The 18776-nt window shown below is 41.8% G+C and overlaps 1 protein-coding gene across 1 annotated transcript in view; it reads right to left on the reverse strand.

The window, feature by feature from the left end:
• Window positions 1-10443: 10443 nt before the first annotated feature.
• LOC127571309 (monocarboxylate transporter 5-like) overlaps window positions 10444-18776 on the reverse strand; it is a 45788-nt gene continuing 37455 nt past the window's right edge. Inside the window, exons 6-8 of the mRNA XM_052017581.1 lie at window positions 14298-14509; window positions 12736-12829; window positions 10444-10673 (exon numbers count right to left, since the gene is read on the reverse strand). Of these exons, the coding sequence (XP_051873541.1) occupies window positions 10444-10673; window positions 12736-12829; window positions 14298-14509 (536 nt within the window). The remainder of the gene's footprint in view (window positions 10674-12735; window positions 12830-14297; window positions 14510-18776) is intronic.

Raw genomic sequence — 18776 nt, forward strand, 5'->3', positions numbered from 1 at the left:
TATACCTCCTATCTGCTTGTATCAATTGACTAAATCAATCCACTGTGTCCAGAAAACAATTTTTTTCCTGCTGTGTCTGTGTTTACATTGAAATAAAATTATAAAGAGCCAATCAGGAATATCACAGATGAAGCGTACAGTTGCGGGGCAATTTACGAGCTTTGCACTCTGGAAATTAATAGTTGAAAATTCGGATGTTTATCTCCTTGATGAGTGTACACAAAAGGAAGCTTGGTCTCTAGTATCCCACTGGTTATGGTTAAACAAAAGCAAACAGGTGAAAAATGAAAATCTCAAAGCAATCTTTATAATCATGCATAAAAGGGAGAGTTAAGATGTTTGGAATTCTCAGCCTCAGAGTATATTCACTACATCCAAGGGAGAGAAAAATAAATATTTGGGCACCAAGACAGTCAAAGACTATTGGGTGGGAAAATGGAGAAGCCATGGTCTTACTGAATGGTAGAAGAGGGCTCAAGGGGCTGAATGGCCTCCTGCTGCTATTTCTTGAGTTTCGTGTGTGACTGTACTGTCATTAGTTTGGAACCTCCTTGTGCACTTTTCTGGATCATTCACTTTTCATTGGAATGCTTTTACAGTGTATGGCACAGTGAGCGGGTAAACTTCCTGCAGAATAAAACTCCCCTGTCCTTCTACAGGGCAGGGTGGAATGAATTGTGTACGTGCTAGATCTATCCTGGAAGTTCTTCCTATTGATATGCATGATCATGGCCTCAGCCTACACCCAAGTCAGTTGAACATTAATTCAGCCAAAACTTTGGAAGTGAAGAATAGTTTCCATCTCAACACATTGGCATTTATTAAGGAAAGTCAGATTCTTCAGTTTGATATTGGTCAATGAGGAAATACAAATCATCCTCTCATTTATACCACACAATTTAGTTCATTTCTATCAGTAACATAGAACACTACAGCACAGTACAGGCCCTTCAGCCCACTTTATTGTGCCGACATTTTATCCTGCTCAAAGATCTATCTAACCCTTCCCTCCCACATAGCCCCCTATTTTTCTATCATTCATGTGTCTATCTAAGAGTCTCTTAAATGTCCCTAATGTATCTGCCCCCACAACCTCTGCAATCAGTGCATTCCACACACCCACCACTCTCTGTGTAAAAAAATTTACCCCTGACATCCCCCTTAAACCTTCCTCCAATCACCTTAAAATTATGTCCCCTCGTGTTAGCCATTGCCACACTGGGAAAAAGTCTCTGACTGTCCACTCGATCTATGCCCTTATCATCTTGTACACCTCTATCAAGTCCCCTCTCATCCTCCTTCTCCCCAAAGAGAAAAGCCCTAGCTCGCTCAACCTATCCTCATAAAACATATAACTTTCTACTTGCTTATGTATCATGTCTACACTTAATGTTCTTTTTGGCAGGACTCTTAGCAGTGTGGAGGAACAGAGGGATCTTGGGGTCCACATCCATAGATCCCTCAAGGTTGCCACGCAGGTTGATAGGGTTGTTAAGAAGGCATCTGGTGTGTTGGCCTTCATTAGTCGGCGTACTGAGTTTAAGAGCCATGAGGTAATATTGCAGCTCTATAGAACTCTGGTTAGACCACACTTGGAGTATTGTGTTCAGTTCTGGTCGCCTCATTATAGGAAGGATAGGGAAGCTTTAGAGAGGGTGCAGAGGAGATTTACCAGAATGCTGCCTGGATTGGAGAGCATGTCTTATGAGGATAGGTTGAGCGAAGTAGGGCTTTTCTCTTTGGAGAGTAGGATGAGAGGTGACTTGATAGAGGTGTACAAGATGATAAGAGGCATATATCGCGTGGACAGTCAGAGACTTTTTCCCAGGGCGAAAATGGCTAACACAAGGGGGCATAATTTTAAGATGATTGGAGGAAAGTATAAGGGGGATGTCAGAGGTAAGTTTTTTTACACAGAGAGTGGTGGGTGCTTGGAACGCACTTCCAGCAGAGGTTGTGGGGGCAGATACATTAAGGACATTTAAGAGACTCTTAGATAGCCACATGAATGATAGAGAAATGGGAGGGAAGAGTTAACATTTGGGAGGGAAGGGTTAGATAGATATTAGAGCAGGATAAAATGTCGGCACAACATCATGGGCCGAAGGGCCTATACTGTGCTGTAGTGTTGTATGTTTTGATCTCCCACTGTCATTCCTTAACCCACTATTAAGATTTCACACACATGTTACACCCTGTCGAAAACCTCAGGCAGGATAACTGGTTTCCAGTCTCACAACACTCTTTATGGCTGATCAAAAGGGGCCTCAGTGATGTACTTTAGCTGCCTAACTAGTGCAGAATAATATTTGTTCCCAAACATTTCAATTTAATCTTTGTCCACAGCACTAATTTCCGCTTATATAGAGGTAATGAATCCTCTTGCTGCTGGCCAAACATTCAACATAAACAGGAGGTGCCAGGACAACAAAATCCCAGTGATTGGACCCAAAATCTGGTCAATTCAATGTTAAAATAGGCTTTGAAATGGACCAGCATCTCTCCTGCCCAAAGCAAGTGCAGTCTTACTTAAATCACAGTGATTGTAAATCAATGACTCAGGCTTCAAATTTGAAGTACACAAAATTTGCAGAGGGAACTAAATTAATGATGAGGAAGACTGTGACAAAAATGCAAATTTTCATAAAGGTAATGTAAACGGAAAGCATGTGAGGCAGTGTTATAATACAAAAGAAGATGGCCGCCTATTACTTGGAAGTTGTTGGTGGGATAGGGATACAGTTGCACAAGTTATCAAATGTACAGGTCAACAAGGCCATCAAAAGTGCACACAAAAAACTGGAATTCTGGAGAAACAGAGTTTAAGATAAGAAAAATTATGTCAAACATGCATGCAGTACGCTTGGAGTACTGTGCAGAGGGAATAACACTCCTACCATCCTAAGCCTGACAGCATGTACAAAAGTCTTGTCATCCAGGTTTATACAATAACCACCCCCAATTAATTTAAATTAGTCCATTTAAAAAGAGCATCCCCCCGCAACCAATATAAGGGGTAATGTGGTCCGTGCTGAATACAACAGCTTGAGAAACTCGCTTTGGTGACAGAGGATAGAAGCAAAGTGAGACAGAGTTTCTACTTTGAAACACCTTGCAGTGAGCAAAATTAAGAGAACGACGTTATTTGTCTACAATTAGCAGAAGCCGAGATTTGTGTTGGGCTAAGTCTTCAATTAGAAAGATTTAGTTTAACTTCCTAGCCAAAAAATGTCACTCCAATTATATTACAGCACATAACAAGGTTTAGCAAAACAACACCTTGCATTCAATGGTGTCTGCATCATCCCAAGGTTCTCCACAAAGCATCATCAATAAAATTTGACTTTGAACTGCAGACTGTAGTTCAATGACCAATAACTTGTTTGAAAAGTTGCAATGAAAGGCCATTGACCTGAAACATTAATAGTGTTTTTCTTTTTTGTAGATGATGTCTTACCTGCTAAGTGTTTCCAGAATTTTCTGACTCATTTTGAAAGGGTAGACTTCAAGCACATTATAGGATGCGGTAGTGCAGTTAGGAATTAGGAAGATAATCCAGAAACTTCGATTTATTGTCCAAATTTCTGGATTATTTTCCTAATTCCTAACTGTGAGCTCAAATCCCACCCTGCAGTTTGAGAATAGAAGTTCAATTAATTAAATAAATTTGGTGTTAAAAAAGTCACATTTTGGTGAATGGGTATCTACTAATTTTTGTGCAGTAAGGCCCTTTAGAAAGGAGGTCTGCCAAATTTGTCCCCTTTATATCAGGTTGTCTTTAGACTCCTCTCTGAAGCGACCAGCTAAGGCACTCAGTTGTATTGAAAACCACTAATCCAGAATTTGGAACACAAGAAACTCAACACCACTTTTTTCAGAGGCAGTAATGGGTCTTGCCCCAAATGCCTCCACCCTTTGAATTATCTGTTTTAAAAAGGAGAAAGAGGTGGAGAACAGTAATAGAGAACCCCAGAGCATAAGCACGGAGACATAAATTACCTCTCTCCAACTTGGCGCAGGATCTCATAGTGAAAGCAAGAAAATATTTTAACATGTTCAAGAAGTACCAATATTATTTGAAAAAATTCACTATAATCAGAAGCTTTAAATACTTATTTTATATTTTAAACAGACGTTTTGCTATTTTCTCTCCACTTAAACCTTCTCCACTCAGGCTGAAACAATGCAGAAAGTTCTCATGGCCATGATGCTGTCAATGTCAAATACAAACAGGCAATGCTGGCAATACTCAGCAGGTCAGGCAGCATCAATGGAGAGAGAAACAACATTAATATTCACATTGATGACCTACTGTGAGAAGCATCCTGAAAGGTCAACTGTTTCCTTCTCTACAGATGCTGCCTGACCTACAGCATTTTCTGCTTTTGTTTCTGATTTCCAGCATCTGCAGTATTGGTTACATCGCCACGCTCTGTTCACCCACTGGCCATCCTGAGACTCTTGAGTAACATCACTCCACCCAGATTCCTCTATGGTTTACTGTAATAATAATAAACATTCTAAATATAAGCAATTAGAACATACTCAGGTTGCTTTCCTTCATGGTTTGAGCCTCTAGTAAAGTTTCTTTGATATGTGTTACTATATTAAGTTGTGAGCACCCTCTGCTGGCAACAGAAGGATTGTAATGTAGCTTAAAACAAGAATGAGAAAATGCAGCTAGCTGTTCCACAAACCATCATTTATTTATTAGCAATAACTGTTAACATTGTAGGTGCAATCATACGATCACGAAATCAATGGAAATAAAAATCAGGACAGCTACAATAATACTCAGTCATAATAGTTCACTCTCTATTGCTCAAATCTATTCCCAGAGACAATGAAATGCAGTGAATGCTCTAGTAAGGGTGTAGTTGCCTTGCTGGAATGTGTTGCATGAACATAGGCAACTAGCCTCTTTGCTCCACCTGTCCTTAGATTCCGTGCTGTGTGATACATTCATCTCCCTGCAGAAGTAGCAGTATACTCGTTTAATAACCACTCTCCATATCCACTGAGATCTCAGGGATCTGGAGGTTCATATCCACAGGTCACTGAAAGTTGCCTCACAGGTGGATAGGGTAGTTAAGAAAACTTATGGGATGTTAGCTTTCATAAGTCGAGGGATAGAGTTTAAGAGCCGTGAGGTAATGATGCAGCTCCACAAAACTCTGGTTAGACCACACTCGTGTCCAGTTCTGGTCACCTCATTACAGGAAGGATGTGGAAGCGTTGGAAAGGGTGCAGAGGAGATTTGCCTGGATTAGGGAGTATGAACTATGAGGAGAGACTAAAGGAGCTAGGGCTTTACTCATTGGAGAGAAGGAGGATGAGGGGAGACATGCTAGAGGTATACAAAATATTAAGAGGAATAGATAGAGTGGACAGCCAGCGCCTCTTTCCCAGGGCACCAATGCTCAATACAAGAGGGCATGGCTTTAAGGTAATGGGGGGGGAAGTTCAAGGGAGATATCAGAGGGAGGTATTTTACCCAGAGAGTGCTTGGGGCATGGAATGCACTGCCTGGGGTGGTGGAGGAGGCAGGTACATTGGTCAAATTCGAGAGATTGCTGGATAAGCATATGGAGGAATTTAAAATAGAGGGATATGTGGGAGGAAGGGATTAGATAGTCTAAGGCGAGGTTTAAAGGTCGGCACAATATTGTGGCCAAAGGGCCTGTATTGTGCTGTATTGTTCTATGATTCTGTGATAGCAGAATGTCCCACTTATTCAGCCACGAGATGCGGATGTTGCTGGGAAAGCTGGCATTTATGGCCCACCTCAAATTACCCCAGAACTGAAGAGGGAGATGTCAAATTTTATAGCATCAACCACATTGGTGTGTCTGGAGTCAGGTGTAGACCAGACCAGGTAAAGATGAGGTTTTCTCCCCTTGAAAGTATTAGTGAACCAGGTGGGTTGTTTACAACAATTGAGTAGATTTATGCTTGTAATCATCATGAATAGTTATTTTTAATTCCAGATTTATTTAATTATTTGAAGTTGCATTCCACAGCTGCCATGATGAGATTCAAACTCATCTCCCTGGATACACAAGAGACTGCAGATGCTGGAATCTGGAGCAAAAAACAAACTTCAAGACTTGACCTGCTGAATTCCTCCAGCAGTTTTGTTTCTTGCTCCTCTCCCTGAATGAATGATACATAACTCCAAATGAAGTTCAGCAAAGTACCCAGTGTGGTACTGTACCAATTTTGGGTTCCATTTCTTTAACTCAAACCTAAGTACCACTGCAATTGAAAGAGAGGCATTTGCTCAAAAATACATTTAAGTTCCAAGTTTTTCAATAAATGCCTACTTTAATATACAACTCAAAATTTACTGCAAGACATAATCTGCAAATGGAATAGATATAAGACATTTTTTTAAAAATTGCAATATTGGAAATACTAGACATATGAACTTTTTCCAGTATATTTTGAAGCTAGAATATAATACTCCAAAGGTTTAATGTGACGTAACTTCAATCTGTCAGTGAATTTCGTGCAATAACTCACCCCTAATGGGACAATAGGAGTTAGGAGGTATCAACGTCATATGTTGCCAAGACCTAAAGGTTGCAATGAACTGGTAACCTACCCCATCCCTCCCATAACTGACAGCTGCCTGCCCTAAGGCTCCTAGGTCAGGCAAACAGTGTGATAAGGCAGAAGGGTGAATGGTGGCTGTAAAGCTGTTTCTCATATCCACATACAAGGTGGAAAGATTTAAGGTTGACTGTGTAGATGCATCAACTGTGCTAATTCTAAAATGATATAAATCTGTCTGCCATTTGCCAACGGCAGAGTCTCAGTGTGGGCTGGATGGAGCTTGCTGCAGTTATATCCAACTTAAAGTACGTCAGGAGAAGGAAAGCCCTTTTGAGAGGATTAAAACCAGGATTTAATAGCCTCTGTGTGGTGTAGGATGGGAAGGTGCAGGGAGCTATCTAATGCCTTGAGGATTATTGCAAATTTAATGAGGAAGTTGCTGTTCTGTAGGAGGCCACCTAATGACGATAATGTCCTCATTATCACAGCTGTCAACCAAGGCTTTTCTTTTCACTTCCCTTAATTCTTAATTAGACTTCATTCCAGCAGGAGCAACAGATATTTTTGCTCTAAGTGATCCCTAAGAAAGAGACCAAAATAGCTGCCAGTCACAGTCAGAGTGACAGTCCAAGTAGATGTAGTATTGGCCTGATACTAACCTCAGTAACAAGAGACGTAACCTGAGTTTCACAAAAGATTTTGCATCAGGTTTTAGTGGTAATGATAGAGCTCTTTCAATCCATGTATGCTTAAATACAAATAAAAATAGGAATCATAATCCATATGTAGATTCCTTTAAGGTACATAAAGTGTACAATGTTCTCCTTAAAATAATGAGTTGTGAATAAATTTTCACTGAAGTGTGATGGTAAAACCTTCAAAACCAGTTTTGACCCAGGGAGGTCTGTTGCCTTCAACAATTAGCAATCTAGGATAGAATAGTTCCAAACAGCCCAGACACTGCACGGATCCAACCATCCAGTAATAAACTTGGATGATTCATTAATAATGAAATAAAACTAAAATAAACACAGTTTTTCTGTTTAACTCAGTGTTAGTCCCTTTCTCCAAACTTCCTTCCATTTATCTATTTATTGTCAGCTATGGCCCAGTCGTTTATGTTCTCATCTGAATCAGTTCATACCCGGTACTGAAGACTTGAATACAAAATCTGGCTTAATGATGAGGGAGTGCAACATTGCAGGAAGTGCTGTCTTTCAGACAAGGGTATTACATCAATGTCCTGTCTGCTTTCTCAGGGAAACAAAAATAATTCCACGACACAACTACAAATAAATGCAAGGGAATCTCCTCTTTTGTCCTGGCCAATAGTTATTCCTTGAGAATTAAAAAAATACTGCAGATGCTGGAAATCTGAAACAAAAGCAAAATAACCCTGGAAATCCGTGATTGGGTGAGACCAGGACAAATCTATTAATGGGACATTTAGGAGCTTATTACACTTCTATGTATGTGTTGTGTGCTGCTAATAGCAGTGCTGTGGGACATGCAGTAGGTCAGACAGTACTCATGGAGAGAGCAAAACTGAGCCACAGATGGATTCACAGCAGAGAAGGCCAATTCTGATACAGGCATAAAAAGTAATTTACCTGAGGTTGGAGAATTTGATATGGAGTCTGGAAGGCTACAACTTGGCCAGACAGAAGGTGAAGTATTCCTCAAGCTTACATTGTTGTAACAGTTCAGGAGGCCATAAACAGATAGGTCTGAGTGGGAATGGGACAGAGAGTTAAAGTGGCAAGCAACCAGAAACTCAAGGTCACTCTTAGGACTGAATGCAGGTGCTCTGCAAACCAATGACCCAAACTGTGTTTGGATTCTCCAGTGTAGAAGAGACTACATTGTGAATAATTAATGCAGTACACTAGGTTGGAAGTGGCAGTGAATCGCTGCTTCACCTGCAAGGACTGTCCCTGGATGGTGGGAAGGGAAGATGTGAATGGACGGGTGTAGCATCTTGTATGGTTGCATGCGAATGTGCCATAAGATGGGGAACTTTTGGTGGGTTTGGAAGTGCAGATGAAGCAGTCCCAAGGGGACTGATCCTTTTTAAATACTGAAAGGGAAAGATGCGTCTGGTGGTGGAATCTCGTTGGAGCTGGCAGAGATTGTGAAACATGATAGTCATGCAAAACAGAAACAGACCCTTCGGCCCAACTCATCCATACCAACCAAGGGTGTCTACCTGAGCTAGTCCCATTTGCATGCATTTGGCCCATATCCATCTAAACCTTTCCTATCCATATACATGTCCAAATATCTTTTAAACATTGTAATTGTACTCACATCTACCACTTCCTCTGGAAATTCATTCCATAAACTCACCACCCTCTGTGTGAAAAACTTGCCCCTCTGGTCCCCATTAAATCTTTCCCCTCTCACCTTAAACCTATGCCCTCTAGATTTAGACTCTCCTATCTTGGGAAAAAGACCATGACCATCCGCCTTATCTATGCCCCTCATGATTTTATAAACCTCTATAAGGTCGCCTATCCAGTCTCTAAACCCTCCAGTGTTAATGCATTGAATGTGGAGGCTGGTAGGGTGGAGTCATAGACTCATACAGCACAGAAACAGGCCCTTTGGCCCAACTGGTCCATACCGACCAAGATTCCCATCGAAGCTAGTCCCATTTGCCCATGTTTGGCCCACATGCCTCTAAACCTTTCCTATCCATGTATCTGACAAACTCTGCCCTTTCTGAGGACCAGGTAAACTTTGTCCTTCCTCTGTTTGAAGAGGGAAAAACAAGTTAATTTTAAGTTGCAGAAACAGTAGAAGAGGGATGAACAGATTAAAGTTGTGGCCTCCCAGACTCAATATCAAATTCTTTAATTTGCCCATCTCTTCAGCCAGGGAATTACCTCAGAGATTTTAAGTGAGGAAGAACATTGACCAAGACACAGGGGTCACCTTCCTGTCTACGAAACAGTCCCAGTTGGTTCCCTCCATTCACCCGAGAAAGAAGACATGGCTTCCATTTGACATCTCATCCAAAGACGGCACCTCCAACAGTACAGTATTCCCAAAGGAAATAAATATAGACTTTTGTATTCTGGTTTCTCAGGAGAAACTTGAACTAACAATTTGCCTTTTATACAGCAGCTTAAATGCAGAAAAGATGACACAAGGCACTATTCTGAGAGAGCATAAAAAGGATGCATAGGTGCATCAATACAATCAATATTTTCGCCCTAACAGAACCAAGGTGGGAGTCTAAATCAACACACATTACATGGTGTTGCTTTACTGACTCTGCTCCACACATTGTCCTTTACCTAATAAGCATTTCCCCTCAGTCTTCACATACTATTCCCAGCCAGGCAGTATGGTGATATGCTCACAAGACTCTTTCAGCCAATAATATCATAATTCTAAAATGTGCCAAAGAGCACCTGTGGAATTCATTCTGAACCCTCAAGATTCCTTTGCCGAAGTTGCCATCTGTCCATGCTTTACAACTTTCCAACAACACTCATGGTGATGTTTAGATCAGTCCCTGGGTTATGTGTTGTAAAACACAGTCATTGAAAAGCCATAAAACAAAAATATCAGAAATATTGCTTGGTAGAAATTTTTGGACTCTTCAGTAATCAGTACAAATTTTCAAATAAAGTGTTGCTCTCCTTTTTCCCCGTCTCTGATTGGTTTGAGTTGGTACAGGAAGTCCAGCCTCTAAAAATCCAACAAGCATCCAGCTCCTCCTTGGCAATGGAAACATCTGCCATCTCTTACTCCCTGATGCTCCCCTCATTTGGTTACCATCCAAAGGCGCCTGTACAACTGAAGATGTGACTGGTGGGAAAATCAAGGCACTGGTACTCCTAGAACCCAAGCCCAGTAAGGTGCTGCTGGTAGAGGCCTCCCTCAGACCATGCTTTCTAGCTGCAAGTATTCCTTCTTCATGGTGGGACATGGAGGGAGAACATCCTCTTCAGCCAAGTTGTTGGAGTCATCCTTGATTCTTTTGCCAGCCTCCCTGGACAGTTTTTGCTCAGCCAGTGGGACAAAAAACAAAATGAAGAATGAGACAAAGTAACAAGAGCCAGCCAGCTGGAATGAGGCATCGTAATTTTTGGTGAAGTCATGTAGAGCGCCTAAAACAAGAGAAATAGACTTTAGCTATCTGGCAGAAGCTTTAAAAACTCACCCACAGACCAACCCCCTTTTTTTTGGTAATTCCGCAGTTCTCAAAATGTGATTCACAAAGATCAGAAACACTGGGTACAATAACAGTGCAGGAGTCACCCCTCAAGCCTGCTCTGCTATTCAAATGGATCTTGGCTAATCTATACCTCAAATGTCCTTAACCACCATCCCTCCATATCGTTGATACACTTAACCCTACCACAAGCCTTTCAGCTTAGGTTTGAAAGCACCAATTGCACCAGTGTGCTCCAGATTCCTATCGCCCTCTGAACTAGTCAGCTCTAATTTTAAGACCAAGTCTCCGCAATGTTTGTATCTCCACGAGAGATATTCCTTTCTACATTTCTACCCCATATTGAATACCATTAACATTTTGGAGATACAGCAGATTGCAGATACTGGAATCTAGAGCAACAAACAAAATGTTGGAGGAACTAGCGGGTCAAGCAGTATCTGTGGAAGCAAATGGACAGTGGACGATTCAGGTCGAGACCCTTCATCTGGAGTGGTCTTGACACGTTGACTGTCTATTTCCCGCTACAGCTGCTGCCTGACCCACTGAGTTCCTCCAGCATTTTGTTTGTTGCTGCCATTAACATTTTACTTTTCTTGGCCAGACTGCCCTTCAGTCTTCATTATTGATGCCTCTGAGCCTATCTTAATTTAACCCTTTAAGTGGTGAGCTATTCACAAGTTTGCCCCATATTTTCCTGCAACTAATGCAAGTTTGATTCTATAATGGGGAAACATTCACCCACCCAAACCAATGAGTTGGAGAGGAAGAGAGTCTGGGATTTGGAACTATGGGACCTCAGACAAGTGAAGCAGCCCAGCTGAGTGACAAAGCACTATTAGCTCTGCAACAAGGAACCTCATCCATTGGAGGGAATCAATCCAAAGATTAAGCAGACTGAAATGGAGATGAGGAAAACTGAAGTATGTAGATTGGAACAACAGGAGTCTCAGGCACATCCAGTTACCAATGAGATAGCTTGGATGAGATCTCAGCACCTGGTTAGCAGTCAGCTGTTCAACTGCTTTACACTATTCCCATAGCTATTGCTTCATAACTGTGCCTTCTGTACCATACTGGTTTTAATACCCACTCTAATTTCCGCTGGGAAGTGATTAAAAGGCAGTTGGTTAGGCACATTCACTGGAGCAACAAACAGTCTGCTGGAGGAACTCAGCAGGTTGACCAGCATCGGTTGGAGGAAAGGAACTGTCGACACCCTGCATCAGGACTGAGAGTGGAGAGGTGAGATGGCCAGTATAAAGAGGAGAAAGGAAGTGGTGAGGAGTCCGAGGTGATTGGTGGACTGAGGAGGAGTGTGAGATGACGGGCAAGTTGTGACAGGTAGGGGAGGGGAGCAGGGGTGGAGCTGGGAGACAGAGGGAGGTGAAAGATAGATGGAGGCACCTACTCGATTTCTCTTTTTATTCAACCTCTGCTTTCTTCCCCTGAATGCTTGCTCAGCTTGCTGTGTTACACAAGTACCCAGTGGCCTCTTGTATCTCAATGAGTAATTGCCACCAGTAGTCCGATTTTATTCTCATCCAAGCTTTGTGCACTTCCAGCAGGGATAACTGGATGGCAGTCAGGAGTTGGCATCCTGGTTTAGCTTAATTAAGTAAGCGAGGTCAACTCTGGCATCTTTACCATCTGCCTGAGATTCAACAGCCAACAAATGTCTAAACAAATCTGGGACTGATGAGGTCTCTGCATCAAGTTTACTGTTGTGCCCCTAGCTAAGTCATTGATAGAACAGATCCATATTCCATTAAGCAACCACTTTAATACCTGTATAAGCATTTAGTTCTTTCTTAGTAAGGAAAGAATATCCATTAATACCTGTACCTAAGTTGGATATATCATGTTTAAATCAAGGCATTTCAAATGATTGGACCTGTCAATCTCCCCTCAGCTTCTAAACCATGGGGTTTTTATACTTAACTTCATCCAATTAGATTATCGGTGGGAGCGAAAACACACCTGGGAATTTTGCTTACCTGCAGCAGGCGGCCCTATCAAACAGCCAATCCCTACAAAGAACTGAGAGAGCCCCATTCCCTTCTGTATCCTATGGTTTCCAATAAAATCAACCTAAAAGAAAAAAAACAGAATTCAGGCACATGTGTTGAGAGTTCTGTCATTCTGAATACCGGATTATGAAGACATTTTAATCACATTCATTAATGGAGTGGGAGGCAAAACCCACCAGATCCAGCCCTGGAACATTAGCCTCGCTCAATTGTTGCTCATTGTTACATCCTTGCAAAGACACTGACTAACCACCATATTGTGATTTAAACAGCTTCATATTGCAGTCTACTGTAAAGGATCCACCCTCTGTTGTAGGCACTGAAGATGCCCTCCAACATCAGAATAGAATCCAGAATAGAATAAACACCCAGAATAGAATCGGACAACATCACCTCCAGTGCTTGTAACAGAAGATCGTTTTCTCCCCACCACCTCTTAATTTAAACACTCTGCAACTTACTGTGGCAGAGATGGAAGATGTAAATTGGATGTTGGTAATATTCTGACAAGCTTCTTTAATTATGTGGAATTGAGTATGTTACACAAAAATGGATCATTTAGCTTACCTGACCTCTGGTGGTGTACACAATACATGTGAATCTTCACCCAATCTATTTACCACCCCACCTCATCTCCATCCACCAAGTCCAGTCCCCACCATCACAATGATTTCCTCCTCATCTTTGCATCAAGTATCAATATGATATGCTTTGACCATTCTTGTGGCAGGGATCTCCAATTCCTCACCACTTTCCATTGTAAGGGAAATCCTCTGCAATCTTCATCAGTTAGTGGTTTCCTGGTATTTGTACCATGCTTGTTCTGGGGTCTGGTCCAATTGCTTCAATCTTTTCCCCTCCCTATCAATCCCCTTAACACCTTCGGAATTTTTGAAGACCTCCATCTGGTCTCTTCTTTACCTTCTGGTTTGTTTTAAGAGCAAAGAGACCCCAGCCTGCCCAATCTCTCTCAATAGTTGTATCATCTGCTTTCATGGCAGCATCCTTGTTATTCTTTTTTGTACCTCCACTAATATCCTTCTTATAGTTAGGAGGGTTAACTGTACCAAGTACTCCAATGGTGTGGCCTCACTAAATTTCTGCAGAAATTTAACATTTCCTCCCAGCTTTGCTATTTTATTTGTTCAGAAATAAATGCCAGGGACTTTTTTCTATGCTAGTCATACTACTTTTAGTCATAAGGTGGCTGGATCAAAGGTAGAAAACTTCCTTGAATAAAGGGAGGTAAAGCCACCATAAACCATTCAGACCTGCATAGAATACAGAATATATTGCATAAAATACATACAACAAGAATAGATCATTCAGCCCTACACTTCATGCTGGCATCTAGCTTTACTTAAGCCTCTTCCCATTCTCTCTCATCTAATGCAATCTATTCTCCTCCCAGCTTTCTGACAGAGAAGTTCAAATGAGAGGCTGCAAGGATGCAAGAGAACTGTGTATGCAGTGATTTGTGGGAAGAACCTACATGGGGGACAAATAATAGACATAAAATTCCCTCTCACCAGGACTGGCAGCAACAAGGTCAGATAACCCCCACAGAACATGGCAAAGAACACTATGTACACCATGAGTGTTGGGAAAGTTTTTGCTAGGGGTGCCAGAAGATTGACAGCTCCACAAAACAGAAGGTAGATTTTATGGTAATGATACTTCTTGAAGAAGTTGCGGTCAGCGACATAGCCAGAGATGAGCTGAGCCACAATCTCAACGATTCCTGAAAGAAAAACTTGTACTTTAGGAAAGCAGCCAGTGACTGTGATGTATCGTAAGTCAGCAACGTCAATAGGTCAGTTAGCATCATAACGTAACTGGCAAAATGGTACAATCATAAAATAAGAGAACACGGATTATTTGGCTTTTCATACCTGTACTGGCTGTTTCGTAGAACTATCCAAAAGGTCCCACACCCTGTTCCAATGCCCTGCAAATTTGTCCTAAGTACATGTCCTTAAAGACATCAACTTTGTCTTCAAACTTGGCATTTGAATGATTAATTAGTTTTAGCATTTATTTTGCAATGAGAACCATAGTGCAAAGGCAGCTATGGGTAAAGTCACAAATCAAACCAGTTAAATGACAGACCTGAAGAGAATAAGGCTCCTGGTAATTTTCATCCAACTGCATAATGCATCAATCAAGTTCTCTCTGAGAAAGACTTTTGCTTTATGTAGTGTCTTCCAAGCATTCAAAAACAGTACTTCTGAACTAGAGTCACCTTTGTAATGTGGGCTGTCAGAGCAGTCAATTTTTGCACAGCAAGCATTCGTAAGAACAAATGATAAATGATCAAATAATGTGTTTTCATGATCTTGGTTGAACGATAAATATGTGCCTGAGCTCCCCCTTGCAGAATGAGCTGGATCTTCCTGCCTTAACCAAAGGGGGGCAGCTCCAGCACTGCAGGGTCCCTTGATTCTGCACCAGAAGCATCATCCTCAATATGTTGTGCCTGCATTATCTGGACGAGGGCTTGAATCCATGACCAGTGACCGCTCCTTCCTGTGAGGTTCTCTGGGATGCTTTTCTTTGTGAAGGTGCTTTAAAAAGGAAGTTGTACTGAACATTGAATATTTACAGCACAGATACAGGACACTGCCCACGTTCTCTCAAGCTTGTATGCAACTTTGCACAACACTGGGCATCTAATGAGTGAAAGCAAAGGGCCACCGAAGAACTGATCTTGGCTCTCAAGCTTGGTGCTCTGACTCCTGTCACTGGAAGATCAGAATTTGATTTTCCTTTCTCTGTTTTAGTAATTGTTTAACTTCAATCTAGTGGCTACACCTTTAAGAATGAGGTCAGCCAAGCCAGAGTTTGGAGTATCACAGGAACCAGAAAGCTGTGGCTTCAAACCCTGTGCTGGTAACCTGTCTGCACAACCTAAACTGACACTTCAGCTGACTGCATCTCTGAGTGATGTGTTCAAGTAATGTTTGACTTCAGCCAGAGGTAAAACATGCCTTTGTGCCACTTGTGGGAGGGTCTGGTCAATACTTATCCCAACTAAAATCAAAACACTGCAGATGCTGCAGTTATGAAATAAGAAAATGCTGGAAATAATCAGCAGGTTAGGCAGCATCTGTGGAGAGGAGAACAGTTAACATTTCAAGCTGATGACAGTGGTTAGCGTAATGCTTTACAGCGCCAGCGACCTGGGTTCAATTCCAGCCACTGTCTGTAAGGAGTTTGTACGTGGGTTAGGAAGTTGTGGGCATGCTATGTTGGTGCCAGAAGCATGGCAACACTTGCGGGCTGCCCCCAGAACACTCTGCGCAAAAGATGCATTTCACTGCGTGTTTTGATGTACATGTGACTAATAAAGATATCTTATCAAACCAAAGTTCTGCTGAAGGATCAACCTGAAATGTTAGTTGTTTCTCTCTCCACAATTGCTGCCTGACCTGCAGAGTACTTCCAGCATTTTCTGTCCTAACTAAAACATGATCAATCCACTGGTTTGTGCAGACTTAATGTGATTTCCTATAGTACAAAAGTGACTACATTCTAAAACTACTTCAGAAACTGTAAAGTGATGTGAGGCACCCAGAGTTCCTGAAAGTGATAGGTCTCTCTGAATGGGTGCAAATCCATTTCCCACCACTGCATGGCACCAGGTGCTTAATGCTTCAACGTAACCTAATCATCAATTATAAAATGAGGCTGAATGGTGCCCGAAGTAAAACATCCCTTTGTGCCATTTGTAGGAGAGTCTACCAACCATGGTGGCATCCATCTCAACTGAGGTGGAAGAAAAGCATCCTGTTGTCCTGCTTGTAGGACCTTGTAGTTTGTAGGACTTTATTCCTTGGAACATAGGAGATTGAGGATAGTCCTTATAGAGATGTATAACATCATGAGGGGCATAAATAGGGTGAATGCACACAGTCTTTTTCCCAGGGAAAGGGAACTAAAAATTAGAGGGCATGGGTTTAAGGTGAGAGGTGTAAGATTTAATAGGGACTTGAGAGACAACTTCTTCATGCAGAGGGTGGTGGGTGTATGGAACGAGCTGCCAGAGAAAGTGGTTGAGGCAGGTACAATAACAACATATAAAAGGCATTTGGATAAGTAAATGGGTAGGAGGGGGTTTAGAGGGAGATGTGCCAAACATTGGCAAGTGGGAGTAGCTTGGTGGGCACCATGGTCGGCATGGTTGAGTTGGGCTGAAGGGCCTGTTTCAATGCTGTATTACTCTATGACACTATGACCTTGTCAACACATCCTAACTAAACCATTGTCCTGGTGTGTGAATCAGGGGTTGCTAATGGGCATGTGTGAGAGAATAGGTTACAGGGGGAGAGTTTAGGGAATGGGATTGTTCTGAGAGCTGGCATAGACTCAATTAGCTTAATGGCCTGCTTCTATATGAAATATGAAACTCCCTCTGATGACCAGCAAGGCCCTGAAGATGGAAAGCTCTGAAATAGAAGTGATTAACTACTTCTAGAGCATAATCTAGCTTTGCTCGCCAAAGGGTATTAAGAGAGGCTGAATAAGCTTGGACTGATTTCCCCGGAAAATTGGAGGCTGAAGGGGAGTATATAAAATAGGAGAGGCAGAGATAGGGTAGACAGTCAGAATCTTTGTCCCAGGGTGGAAATGTTGAATACTAGAGGGCACAGTGTTACGTGAGAGGGAGAAAGTTGGAAGATTTTTGAGGCAAGTTTTTAATCACACAGAGAGTGGTAGGTGCCAGGGACATGTTGCCAGAGGAAACGGTGGAAGCAGATACAATAGCTAGAGGCATTTAGACAGACCCATGAACAGGCAGGAAATGGAGGGATATCGACCATGTGCAGTAGATGGGATTAGTTTGGATTGGCATCATGGTCTGCACAGACAGTGTGGGCTGAAGGGCCTGTTCCTGTGCTGTATTGTTCTACGTCATTATCATCAACAGAGTTTTCCAAGGTCGCTCTCCTCAACACATACTATGCATTGTGTTATTAAGCATCTCATTGGAAATTGACAATTCATTTAAGCCACGCAATCAAAACATTTATCTTCAAATGGAGAAAATTTTTCTGTTGTCATTCTGTTTCTATTTGTTAGGGCTGTAGTGCAAATATATTGGATTTTGTCTCATTTGGATTTATTGGATTGGGTACTGGCTTGGATCCAGAAATCCAAATGCCCCTCAACCAACTTTATCAAAGAAGTGAGGAGATATCAATAGGCAGGCAAAGTGAACAGGTGCCCACCCCAGATTGGTATTATTGCGGCTTCCAGTATTAGCACCCTAGTACAATTGGAGCAAGCTACATATGTCACCTTGTATCTTCATACAGCTGAAATCTATCATGATAATCAGTCATTTTGTACAGATTTTAGAGAGGGAATGGGTGCAACATAGGGCATCAATCACCTTCCCAGTTCCAATGAGACCGGCTGGATTCTGCAAGGTGTACAATGCATAGATATGTGAGAAGAATGCCAGTGTGTCTCCAGAGAACACACTTGGGCCCAACTGTACAAATGTTCCTAGGAACAGAGTGTCTGGTCGAACAAGGGAAAATGGGATAACGAAACATGACGAATTAAGCATTCCTACAATTTCGAGTTTTTTCTATTTCTTACAGATGATTTGATCATGATCACAATGCTGCTTGTGGGAGCTTGTTGTGCATAAACTGGTTGTTCATTTTTTTATCTTACAAGTTATTTCACTTCAATATCACTTCAATAGACGTATGGAGCCTTAATACATCCTCAGGTTGTGAAAGACACTATATAAATATGACTTTTATTTTCCGAATCAAATAGTCATTGCAACCTATATTCAAACATTGTTACCTATTTATCAACGTCAACAAGTCCAATTAATGTTAGTAGGGATTTTGTGTGTGTGTGTGCGTGCGTGCGTGCGTGCGTGTGTGTGTTATGTGTGTCTGGTGCATGTGCGTCTGGTGCATGTTCATGTGTGTTGTGTGTGCTTCTTGTGTGCACACAAGACCAACGGTTTATCAACATAATTATATGAC

The sequence above is a fragment of the Pristis pectinata genome, chromosome 6 (assembly GCF_009764475.1).
Source record: "Pristis pectinata isolate sPriPec2 chromosome 6, sPriPec2.1.pri, whole genome shotgun sequence".
NCBI classification, from domain to species: domain Eukaryota; kingdom Metazoa; phylum Chordata; class Chondrichthyes; order Rhinopristiformes; family Pristidae; genus Pristis; species Pristis pectinata.